This window comes from Rhineura floridana, chromosome 8 (assembly GCF_030035675.1).
Source record: "Rhineura floridana isolate rRhiFlo1 chromosome 8, rRhiFlo1.hap2, whole genome shotgun sequence".
Taxonomy (NCBI): domain Eukaryota; kingdom Metazoa; phylum Chordata; class Lepidosauria; order Squamata; family Rhineuridae; genus Rhineura; species Rhineura floridana.
Window position 1 is genome coordinate 51,556,966 of NC_084487.1, and position 12,711 is coordinate 51,569,676.

At 43.1% G+C, this 12,711-nt stretch overlaps 1 protein-coding gene across 1 annotated transcript in view; it reads left to right on the forward strand.

The window, feature by feature from the left end:
- The window catches only part of NUP205 (nucleoporin 205), a 72,753-nt gene that overhangs the window by 47,913 nt on the left and 12,129 nt on the right, over positions 1-12,711 (forward strand). Inside the window, exons 25-31 of the mRNA XM_061639474.1 lie at positions 1,609-1,683; positions 2,952-3,109; positions 3,743-3,823; positions 5,434-5,625; positions 6,128-6,395; positions 6,589-6,687; positions 11,268-11,416. Of these exons, the coding sequence (XP_061495458.1) occupies positions 1,609-1,683; positions 2,952-3,109; positions 3,743-3,823; positions 5,434-5,625; positions 6,128-6,395; positions 6,589-6,687; positions 11,268-11,416 (1,022 nt within the window). The remainder of the gene's footprint in view (positions 1-1,608; positions 1,684-2,951; positions 3,110-3,742; positions 3,824-5,433; positions 5,626-6,127; positions 6,396-6,588; positions 6,688-11,267; positions 11,417-12,711) is intronic.

Sequence of the window (12,711 nt, forward strand, 5' to 3'; positions counted from 1 at the left end):
TGTTATTTCTAATGAAAGTTGATGAACTCATTGATGTTCTATTGAGGCATTCATCCTGATAATTGAAGACAAACACAATGAGATCATACAAATATTAAAACCTCTACAAAAATCACCCTATTGACAATACTGAGCATTTACAGTGCACTCTTAATATCTTGTAGCACTTGAGAGACTCTAGTACACAAAGTAAATGATGATAACCTTGCAATATTTTCCTGTATTTCTTAGCTGTGTCAGGGATTCCCCTGGTTCCACAGCCTCACTTCATGTAAAACAGGCTTCTGTAACCCTTTCACTGCCACCAATTCACACAGAATAGTTCTTTAAACCCTCCTAGTAGCCTGTGTGGAAGGCTTTAGGCGTGAGATGGTACCACCACTGAAAGTCAGTATAAATCCTGAACTATGTGGTAGGTTTATCAAAGGGATATTATTTACAAAAAGGAATAGGCTTGCTTATTTTGGGACTTTATAGTTGCTTCCTGACAGGTACTAAAGATACCGTTGTCTTCAAGTGACTCTCACTTCAGGCCAATTTCCCCTAAACTTCCACCCCAGCCCATTATTTCCACAACCCAGTCCAGCTACTGGGGCCAATCTGCCTTTGTGTCCCCAAAGCTCCTCTGGTTGCTCTCCTGGCTGTTGGCCAGTTTAGCCAGTGTTAAACCTACACTTGTGCCACTTCCCTCTGGCAAGACCTTTCTTCAGGGTAGCCCTTAGACTCATTCAGTCACTGGCTTCCTTCTGATCTTCACCAGACCACTATTAGTGACGCCCTGGGTAATAATATATAGGCCTCTTCCTTCAGCTATTCCATCAACCAGCTCCTCACTCCAACTCCCACAACCAACTGCCCTTTCTAACTGCTAACTCCCTGACTGACTGTTAACTCCCAACTGCCTGGAATCTCCAGCCAATCAGAATTTACCTGATCAGGCCCCATCCACTAGATAAAATCTTAAAGCAATTGTCCCTCTCTCCTCTCAGAACCTGTCACCAAGCAACCACTGCCACGCAGGCTTGCATCAATGTACCAAAACGCCTCACGGCAGTCACAAAGGTCATATAATATTTTTTAAACACAAACGCATATATAGCATTTCTCCATAGGCTGCATTTTTAATTTTTTAAACTCTTCTTCACTAACTGAATTTATGCAACTTTTGTTTTGATCTATTAGAAAAAGTTCTCCTAAGTGGTAAACAAATGAAAGTGTAAATGAATGTTGCTAAAATCCACAAACCAATTAAAAACAAATATACATAAAACTATCACCATTACAAACAAAGATAAAATCAATAAAACTTTTAAATCAAATATAGGTAACTAAATTGTCTAAATAGGCTTGTCAAAACAAAAACGTTTTCAGCAGGCATCCTAATAGTGTAGTGAGGATGACGGTTTAATGTCAATAGGCAGGGAGTTCCAGAGCACAGGTGCTGTCATACTAAAGGAATGACTCTTCACAAATGCAGAATGGCCATTATTTGGCACTATGCAGAATGGCCATTATGTGTAAAAGTGCAAGTTCCACAGATCACAGTGATCAAATAGGCACACAAGACACTCCCTTAAGTAAACTGGTTTTTTATTTCATTCCTCGCAGCTGATGGTGAAGGAGGTATAGAAGATGAAAGTCGGTCTGTCAGTGGGTTTCTTCATTTTGATACTGGTTCCAAAGGTAAGTCATCAGGAGACTGGTTTACTCAGCCTCCCTGCAGTGGTTTAGAATCTATGTTGCAATGGCTTTTTTAGTGATTGAGTAATCTGCATCCTGCTTTTGCTTTTGTTTATACTAACTGAGAAATTGGTGCAAAATACCCTGAGCTAATTTAGTTAATTTAACTGTAAACTAATTTTTAGATGTTGTGACTGCATTCCAAAACATTTTTTTGCCTCTAGCACACATCTGTTCTGTACTCAGTGGGCATGTTCCAGAAATTCATATACTTATGTGGAGTTTGTTGTGCTGTTTAACGCCACCAGTGCCTCTCAGGGTCTTTTTATACTCCTCAATATATGGTCAGTGTAACTAAGCCCCTAGAGCAGTGGGGGAAACCCAGTAAATACTAGCGCACTTGCACTTTTGTTATGTATATGGCAGAATCTTGCTGGACTTGGGCTGCTTATGGTTAAGATGTGACTGTAAGTCAGGGGTGGGGAATCTCTGGCTCGTGGGCCAGATTTGGACTGCTTGGCTTCCACTTTTGGCCCGCCGGGCTGTTTTCTCCAAACCATGCCCACCTGCTCCACACCTGATATCATATATGGCGTCAGGTTTGGGGCAGGTAGAGATGCAACTGTAGAAAGCAGGACTGAACTTCCTGTGCATCAGTTGACGAGGAGGGAGTTCAGTCCTGATTGGTTTGGGTGTGCAAGAGAATTCCCCATGGGGAACTCTTTCTCGCACCTGAATCCTTCAGAAAGCACGTTTGAAACACACATACCCAATCAGCTGGTGTATGGGGAGTTCAATCCTGCTTGGTTTGAGTGCATCAGAGTTCCTCATGGGAAACTCTTATGCGCTTAAACCATGCAGAAAGCAAGACTGAACTCCCTATACATCAGCTGATGCATGGGGAGTTCATTCCTGCTTAGTCACTATCTTCACCTCATCCAACCACCCCAGCCTACTTTGACAGGTGGGTGGGAGCATTTGCCTGTCAATCACCTAATGTCATTTGACCCCAGGGTGGGGAAGATAAAGATCTGGCCTGCCAGGTCCAAAAGGCTCCCCGCAGTTACTGTAAGTGAATACTTGTGCCTTCATCTCACAGCTCAGATTTAAACATTTTGCCCTTTTATGTAGAACTGAAGGAACAAAGTTTACAATAATTGTAAAAAGAAAGCTTTCTCTTAAAGCGTCTTTAATTTCTGTCTTCAGACTTCAGTTGAACTCTATTCTCTCTCATTTCTTAGTATTTCTGAATATATTTCTTCTTTCCTTAGTACGCAGGAAAATCTTGAGCATCCTTGACTCAATTGACTTCAGTCAAGAGATTCCAGAACCCTTGCAGCTGGATTTTTTCGACCGTGCTCAAATTGAGCAGGTCATTGCCAATTGTGAGAACAGAAGTGCTCGCGGACCAGTTATCTGCAATGTCAAGGTGAGCAATTTTTTAGAAATGTTTCTGTATCTAGATTCACAGACAGTTCAAGGATACAGTCCAGCCAACATTATGTATGTTTAAATCCCTTTTATTTCAGTGGAAGATTTTTAGATAAATTCTTAGCTCTCCCATTGTTAATAGTGCTCAAAATTGGCAGTTATGGGTTTGAGGACCCATTATTAGTCAGCATATACATCAGTAGCCCCTCAGACCTGTGCTTCTGTGTTAAAATTAGCATTGGAATTATTTATATTAGTTTTATTTGGATATCTAATTGTGATATGGTTGTCTTCAGGCTCACACCCCTGTGGTGCTAGCTTATAGTACAAAATACAGGAAAGCAGTGCATTGAATTCTGGTCTTAAAGGGAAAGCTGATGTTCCGAGCTGTATATTGTTAAACTCTTCTTGGCTTGTTTCACAGAAATATTTGGGTTGAACTGGGATGAAAATGCACTTGTGGGCTGAAACAGGAAATGAGTAAAATGAAATGTAAAGGGAATCTACTAACATGGCATTATTTTTATTCTCACAGTTGTCTCCAAATATTAGGAAGATTTAGATACAACATCACACATAATAAACTAGCAAAAGACATGAACTCCCATCTCTTTATTTTCTTCAATTCTAGCATCTTCACAAAGTGCTGATCGCTGAAGTTAATGCCCTGCAAGGAATGGCAGCCCTTGGGCAGAGACCTTTACTCATGGAGGTAAGACTTACTAAAATATATTGGCTTGATCTTGAAGCATAGGAAGCTGCCTTATACAGAAACACACCATTGGTCCATGTATCTCAATATTGTTGACACTGACTGGCAATGGCTTTCTGGGGTATCAGGCAGGAGTCTTTCCAGGCCCTACGTGGAGATGCTGAGTATTGAACTTGGGCCTTTTGCATGCAAAGCATATGCTCTACCATTGAGTTGTGGTCCTTCCTTGAAAACATGGATTATTTTACTGTTTACTATTAATGTGTTTGGGAACAACCCTATGGAATTAATCCATCTATATAGCCTTAATTTATAGTACTTCACTTCTTGTCTCAGCAATGTTCTGACGTAGATTATGCTGAAGATACTTCTCTTGCCTAAGTCCACTCAGTGAGTATGATGCTGGTTTCATGATGAGGCATAGAGTCGCTTCTAGGGAAAAACAGAATGAGAATTATAAGATTGCTATCCAAAAAGGGCGCATAGGTGTCCTGTAGCTTTTCCTTTTTTGCCCTCATGAGTTGTTGTGATAAAGCAATTTGAGGAAGCAGAACGGTCTGCTTGCTCCCTACAGCCGCAAAAGCTGAGGAACACAGTTGCAGCTGGGGGAGGGGCGGAGCTGCCCAACGAGAAACTAAGGCTGCGAAAGGATAAAGGAGCTGCAGCTGCAGGCTCCTGAAGGCAGTCACAGCTTGTTTTTAAAACGCCGCAGAATGAGCTGGGGTGGGGGGGCGGAGCAGCCCAACACAAATTAAGGGCTGCTAGAGAGCAAAAAAGGAGCCACAGGCTCCTCATCAGAAAAAACTATGGGAGCCGCCGCGAAAGTAGGCGGCATGAAGCAGGAAGCTGCAGCTGCAAGCTCCTGAATTACAAGCTGCATCCGCCGCCTGAGGAAGGGAGAACCGCAGCCACGGTCTCCCAGGCAAAGGAAGGGTAGCAGCCGGAGCAGTCCAGCTAGGGACTGAGAGGAAAAAGGGCAAAGAACAACCCCCCCCCCCAAAAAAACCCAGCAAAATAAAGAACGAAGAAAGAAGGTAACAAAGGGGGGGGGAGAACAGTCAGTCCCACACACTCTAAAGTCAATGACAGAGGGAAGGGAACGACAAAGGAAATACCATACACAATTCTCCACACTCTATCACACAGATATCAACACAAAACTTATCTATACGCTACGCTATCTAATACTCCAAGTTGCGCGGACGAAGGCAAGAACGAACTGGAGAGTGGGAGGGGCCTGATGCCCCTAGTCTTGACTTCAGAACATTCTTGCCTTCGGACAATAGGTGGAGCTATGATACTGCTTGATGGCAGGACTCCTGTGGAAAACAACCATCATTTCTTTGGGGACACTTTTTCCTTTTAATCCTCAAGCTCCTTTTGAAACTTGGCTGAGTTTGAAAGGCAGTTTGAGAATTCCTTGGACAGCATAGGAGAACACAAACTCGTGTGCACATGCCCTGCTTGATTGTAGGCAAAGGATAAAATATAAATTAACTTTTTGAAAAGCTATTTTACATATGCCATTCGCTATTTCAGCTTTGTTTAAAAATACAGCATTTAACTGTACTTTTTCTTTTTATGAGCTAACCTTTTTATTGACTGTCCAGGAAATAAACACAATTCTCCAGTATGTCGTGGAACGGAACAAGCTTCTTCAGTGCCTTTATGCTAAGCGACATGCTCTAGAGTCTTGGAGGCAGCTGGTAGAAATCATATTAACTGCCTGCCCACAGGACCTTATACAACCTGAAGACAGGCAGCTTATTATCCGTGATCTCTTACAAGATTTGCATGACAAGGTAAACCTCTTGAAGTAATATAGTATATTGACACTGATGGTCAATATGGGTGTCTGAGGATTTAAAAAAAAATACAGAATTGAATTATGAAGTATCAATTGATTTTCATTCAATGCATATTTACCAGCAGTTTTTCTATCAAAATCTAAATGCTCTGATTCAGCTGTGCCTGCTTATATTTGTTTTTATTGCTGTTTCCTAACATCAGTTTGGAAATTATTTTTTATAACTTAAGGGGCTGGATGTGGGCTTGAATGTTCACTGGTTGCCATAGCTGTACTTTTTGGACCCAGTCAAAGTAGACAGTAGGAGGACAGTAGGAGGGGCCAGGATCAGTAATTCTGAACCAAACCCCATTCATGACTGAGACTCATTTGTCTCATTTATATTTAAATTTTAATATTCAGGTTACAATAATTTGCACAAGAGATGGCTATAGAAATTATACAGACGTGTATCACTAGTATATACCAAAATAGTGACTCTCTTTTGTTCCCATAAGATCCTGAATGATGATGCAGCTCAGGAGTTAATGCCTGTTGTGGCAGGAGCCGTATTCACACTGACTGCCCACCTAAGTCAATCTGTGCGAACAGAGCAAAAGGAGCCATTTGCCGTCCCTGTGCCCGGACACTCCCAGTTTGGCTTGATGCTTGATGGTTCTTTCACACCACCTGGTTCTGAAGTCATGGCAGTGGGATTTGGCTCTATTGGAGATTCTTCTCTCCATATCATATTGAAAAAAATTCTGGACTTTATTCTGAAAACAGGTAATTTTAAAATGCCACTTTGGAATAATTTTCATAATTTTGAAGAAGTTCAGTATTGTGTGCTTCAGTGTAAATGAAAACAGAAGTCAGCATTTTGAAAATAAATGGAGACATTGAGGTGGATGATAACAGAGGAAGGATATATGCGTGCTGACTTGACCTCATTATAAATATCCCTTTCCTGTCTGAGCAGGTGGCGGGTTCCAGCGAGTGAGAACACATCTGTATGGATCACTGCTTTACTACTTACAAATTGCACAGAGACCAGATGAACCAGACACCCTAGAAGCAGGTAGAATACAAATTGGTTATGTAAATGAGAATATGCACTACACTTGCGTCTTCACTGGATCTCTTTATAGTATAAATTTTTCTGCAGTGGTGTTGCCATCGGCTGTGATGAAGTGGGTAAAGTTCTTAAGGTTAGAGTTTCCTCCATCATATGACTAGAGTTCACAGCCCCTTACTACTCCCCATTCTCCATCAGCAGTAATACTATACCATATTCGTTCTTCAACTTTATTCAGTCCACCTAAAGCCCTTACTTCCTAGTCCCATATAAACACAGCTGACTGGTCTGTTCTCATGTTGCTGGAGAAGTTCATCAGCTTGGGTTTCAGCTGCACCTTGTGGTCACAGGCAGGAAAGATGAGTTGAGGGAAATAGGTTGCTTCCAGCATTCTTCAGTTTGCTTTCCTGCCTCCATCAAACTGGTTGCTTTCTGCCTGTGTTCCTTTTTCCCTCTCAGTTTTTCTTCTTTATTACTTACCTTCTGAAGCCTCTCTTTGTCTCTCTTTTTTCCCTACTTCACTTTTCTAGCGGTCGTTTCTTAAAAAAAAAAATCACCGTCTCCTGTTTTTCCCTGCCCTTAACTCCCTCCACCCACTTTTTCTGCTTCTGACTCGGCCTTGTTCGGCAGAGGAAAACGGAACTGTCGCCTCTCTTCTTCGCATAATACTTGTGGTTTCTCCATCTGAGTTCACTGTGCCTTCGTGTCAGGCATGTGTGTTGCACTCCACTTGCCTCACTTCACCTCAGCCTTCCTCGACTGCAGCCGGGCCCATAGTAATGGTGTACAGCAGTTTTTTTTCCATAGGCATCTCCTGCTGCCATGCATCTTGCAGCCCACGAGGCCAAACAGAAGTGCCAACATTTGGAACCCCCCACATCAATAACCAAGCCCTGGGAGCTAAGAAGACATGTTCCATGGAGGCATCAAACTCCCGCCACGAACAACAAGTGGCCAACCGTGCCTCGCAGCCTCAGAATTGGAAGGGGGATGGTTGCCTTGCCCACCACCAAGCCTGACTGCAGAGTTCTCCAAATTCCTCTGGAGAGGAGGAGTTTCTTGGTTTTCCAGAGTCTCCACTGATGTCAGATGCTCCTTTAAGGCTATGACTAAGCTTGAATGGGATACTCCTCTTCAGCATAAGAAAGCTTTATCTTTGGCTAACAAACACTATAATTTGGACTGTGAGTTCACAGACTTACTGAAAATTCTGACCATTGACTATCCTGTTTCTGCTCTCATGGCTGGAGATGCGCAGCTCATGGATCCTAAAGAGAGGTACCTTGATTATGCCATACGGAGAGCCTGCTCTGGTTAGATGACTTTATTGACATGGCGGCCATCGAGCCAGTGCCTCCAGACAAATCCTTCTTCTGCATCTACTCAATATTGTTCGTGGTTTCAAAGAAGGATTGAAACGCCTGGTTCCTGAACTGATTGCATACAAGAAGTTCAGGATGGAAACACTAGCCTCCATCAGGGAAGCCCTTCAGCCTCAGAACTTCCTCACATCAATAGATCTCAGGGAGGCTTATCTTTACATGCCCATCTGCCCCAACCATTGGAGGTTTCTCCGATTTTTCTACAATGGCCAACACTTTCAGTTTGGGGCCCTTACCTTCATGGTGGCCTCAGCCCTGAGGGTATTTAAGAAGATCATGATTGCCCTTGTGGCACACCTCAACTTTCAGGGCATCCATATTTACCCCCATCTGGACAATTTGCTGATACACTCTCCATCCAGGCAGGGGGCTCTTCAAGATCTTGATGTCAGCCTGGCTTGCCTAGAAAACCACGGTTTCCTGGTGAAGTTTCAGAAAAGTCACCTGCCACCAACTCAGACCCTGATTCATCTGAGGGCCCTCCTGGCCCCTACCAATGGCACATGGGTTCCCCTCACCATCCCCTCACCACGGATACCAGCCTCCTTGGTTGGGGTGCCCACTATCAAGGCTGCTTCATTCAAGGTCACTGGTCGCCAGCTGAAAGAATGATGAATATCAACTGACTCAAGCTTGGCAGCACCCCTTGCCTTGCAGTTCTTTGTACCTTGGCTCCATCTCTCCTATGTCCTTATCAGAACCGACAACGATACTGAAACAGCTCTCATCGACAGGGAAAGGGGGACAAGGTCAGCAGAGCTGCAGACAGAGGCTTGCCTTCTCCTGAGCTAGGCAGAGCTCCATCTCTCTTCCCTAGCTGTCGAACACATCAGTGGCCCGTCGGAACACCCAAGCCAACTTGGTGGAGCCGCCAAACAGAGCCAGTAGAATGGAGCTGAAACTGCAAGGTGTTCCACCAAATCCAGTCTCTACTCGGGAGGCCCCTAGTGGACCTCTTCATCTCTCCAGAAAACTATCAGCTCAAGAGGTTTTTCTTGAGATTCCATTCTGCCAAAGCGGAAGCAACAATTGCTCTGTCATCTCCTTGGTCTCCAGGGTTGCCATATGCCTTTTCCCCAATTCCAATTCTTCCTCAGGTGCTTCACAAGTTCAGGAATAAAAGTCCAGGGTGATCCTCATAGTTTCATTCAGGCCTCGGTGCCCTTGGATCTCAGACATTCTAGTCATGGTAGTGTCCTCCATGGAGACTACCTCAGCAGTCAGACCTGATCTCACAAGGCCCTCTATATCATCTGAATCTCAGCTGTTTCTGCTGATGATCAGGGTTTTGAGTGGAGACATCTGAGGAAACTTGGCCTCAATGCAGACTTGGTTGACACCAGCTTAGCATCCAGGCATCTTTCAACAGTCTGCATTTCTACCTGGAAGACTTTCGCGTCCTGGTGCTCTTCCAAAGGCATCTCTACATGAAAGCCAAAGATTACTAACATTCTAGCCTTTATTTATTTATTTTATTTATTTATTACATTTATATACCGCCCCATAGCCAAAGCTCTTTGGGCAGTTTACAAAATTTTTAAAAATTGAACACTAAAAACAAATATGTGACTTTAAGAAGTGCCTCAGACCCAATACCCTAAAGAGGCAAACCATTGCTATATCCTCTCTAGCATCTCTTCCAAGGGCATTTCCCATCACCCACTGCTGAAGCAATTCTTTGGGGGGGGCAACCCTCAAATTTCACCCTACCGTACATAGATATCCATCTTGGGATCTCTGTAAGGTTCTCACGGTCTTACAGAAGCCCCCCTTTGAGCCCCTGAGCAAGGTCTCCCATAGACTCCTATCTCCAAAGGTCCTTTTTCTGGTGGCGATAACATCTGCCTGTAGAATTTCAGAATTTCAGTGCCTTTTCAGTTGCTAAACACCTTTGCATTTTTCATTCAGACAGACTAATCCTCTGTATGGACCCCTTCTTACTCCCTAAGGTACTTACCAATTCCATGGACAGCAAGAGTTGATTCTTCCCACCTTTGCCCTTACCCTATCCACCCCCTTGAATGAGCATGGCATTCGCTCAATGTGAGGGGAGTCCTCAAAGTTTACATCTCTAGAACCATATCCCTTAAACAAATGGATTCTCTTTTTATGTTTTTCCACCTGACCTCCTTGGGGCAGAAGATCTCCTCTACTCTCGAGGTGGATTAAAGCATGTATTCCACTCACCAGTGAGACACAGTAGTTAACAGTCCCGTCTACAATTATGGCCCACTCTACAAGAGCTGCTGCCACCTCTGCACCTCTGTTAGCCAGTGCTCCATTGGATGAGATCTGCAGAGCAGCCACATGGGCATCGCCCAGCTCATTCACCAAACACTATAGAATGGACATCTACACTTCAGCAGAAGCTGCATTTGGCTGATGAGTCCTGCAGTAGGTTCTTTCCTAATTAATGCACAGGCTTCATTCTATGTCCCTTCCTCCCTAGGAAGCTTTAGAACATCCCAAGCTGATGAGTTTCTCCAGCAACATGAGGGAGAGCTGTTGGTTCCCTACTTGAAGGGTAGTTCTGTGTTGCTGGACAGAAACTCATCAGCCTCACTCTTGTGGCTGGCCTCTTTATTTTGTTTATCCAGTATTTTTTCACCTATGAGTTTGTCCTAAGGGGAAGTAGGTTGTTCGTCCTCCACTACTGCATGGTTGTTTTTCCTTTGACCTATCTGAGCTTGGTGAGGTTGAGAACTGAGTAATGATGGGAGTGACCTACTTCCCTCAACTCATCTTTTTTGCCTGCGATCACAAGATGGAGGTGTAACCCAAGCTGATGAGTTTTTGTCCAGCAACACAGAACTACCTTTCAGGTAGGGAACCAACTGTTCTTTTTATTTCCCGTCCCTGATCCAGTCTTTTATTTCATTTATACTCATACAGGCTGTAGTGACCTAAAGCATTAATGCAGTATTTGCTTTTCTTTTATCATGAGCACATTTCTATTAAAGGCATCTTCTGTCCTATCACTAAAGTAAATAGGTGTGTGTTTCTCTTCAGAGTTCAACTGAAGAGGTTTCTGTTCATATTTTGTTACATTCTTTGCTGAGGGATATACATATATTCTCATTTGAAGATTCTGGCTAAAATATTCCCCTCCCCTCCCTCCCTCCCTGTAAATATACATGTAGTTATTTACATGCTCTGGTCCATCTTCTCACTTTAAATTTGCGCTTTTCTTCTACTTTATAGCAAAGAAGACCATGTGGGAGCGTTTAACAGCACCTGAAGATGCTTTCAGTAAATTGCAACGAGAAAACATGGCAATTATTGAAAGCTATGGTTCTGCCCTAATGGAGGTGGTCTGCCGAGATGCCTGTGATGGTCACGAAATAGGACGGGTAAATGAAATTTAGATATTTGATATTTTCATTTTAAAGAGGCTTAGGCCAAAATTTGTGAAAAACACACATTAACGTGATTTTGAAACATTTACATATTTATTAAAATGAGGAATCATTTGATAGTTTAGGATTTTTTATAAGGAAGTTCAGTAAATCCTTACCTTACACACTAGCTGCAGACCAGTATATTCAAGTGACAATACCAGACAGAATGTGGCAAGCATTTGCTACATATGTCAAGAGTAGGGTAGCTGTTAATCTTCTTAATGTGTTATGTCATTCACTTTTACATATGGAAAAAAGTAATTTAACTTCTTGATTGACTCTGCCCTATTGGTTCTACAGCAGATAGGATTGCAGATAATGAAAAGATAACATAATGTAGACTACCACGCTTGGAAAGAATGCTAGAGTTGACTCTCATTTAGTTCTTCATTTTTAAAGCTGTTTCAGTGTAATTTTCCAGTTTGTGAAGAAGCATAGAAGATGATGAATGGCATGCACATAATCGTGACTAAGCAAGACATTATAAAAAAAAAGTGGTTGCCACTAAAAATAGCATCCATGTGTCTGGTTCCCTCCTTGATAACATCTAGTAAAACTTAACCATCTCCTGATATAGCTCCTCTCTATTCAGCACTGGTTAGGCCTCATCTTGCATACTGTGTCCATTTCTGGTCTCCACACTTCAAGAAGGATGCAGACAAACTGGAACAGGTTCAGAGGAGGGCAACAAGGATGATTAGGGGACTGGAAACCAAGCCCTATGAGGAGTGACTGAAAGAACTGGGCATGTTTAGCCTGGAGAAGAGAAGACTGAGGGGAGATATGATAGCACTCTTCAAGTACTTGAAAGGTTGCCACACAGAGGAGGGCTGGGATCTCTTCTTGATCGTCCCAGAGTGCAGGACACGGAATAATGGGCTCAAGTTGCAGGAAGCCAGATTTCGATTGAGCATCAGAAAAAAAATTCCTAACCATTAGAGCCATATGACAATGGAACCAATTACCTAGAGAGGTAGTGGGCTCTCTGACACTGGAGGCATTCAAGAGGCAGCTGGACAGCCATCTGTCAGGAATGCTTTGATTTGAATTCCTGCATTGAGCAGGGGGTTGGACTCGTTAGCCTTATAGGCCCCCTTCCAACTCTACTATTGTCTGATTCTGTGATATCACAACTCATGTTTTTCTGCCAGCAGCACCAGTGACCTAGAGTGGAGTTATTATAAAGGCGTGTTGTCCTTCTGTCATTTCTTAAATATGGGATACTAGTGAGGCATTCAGAGATTTGA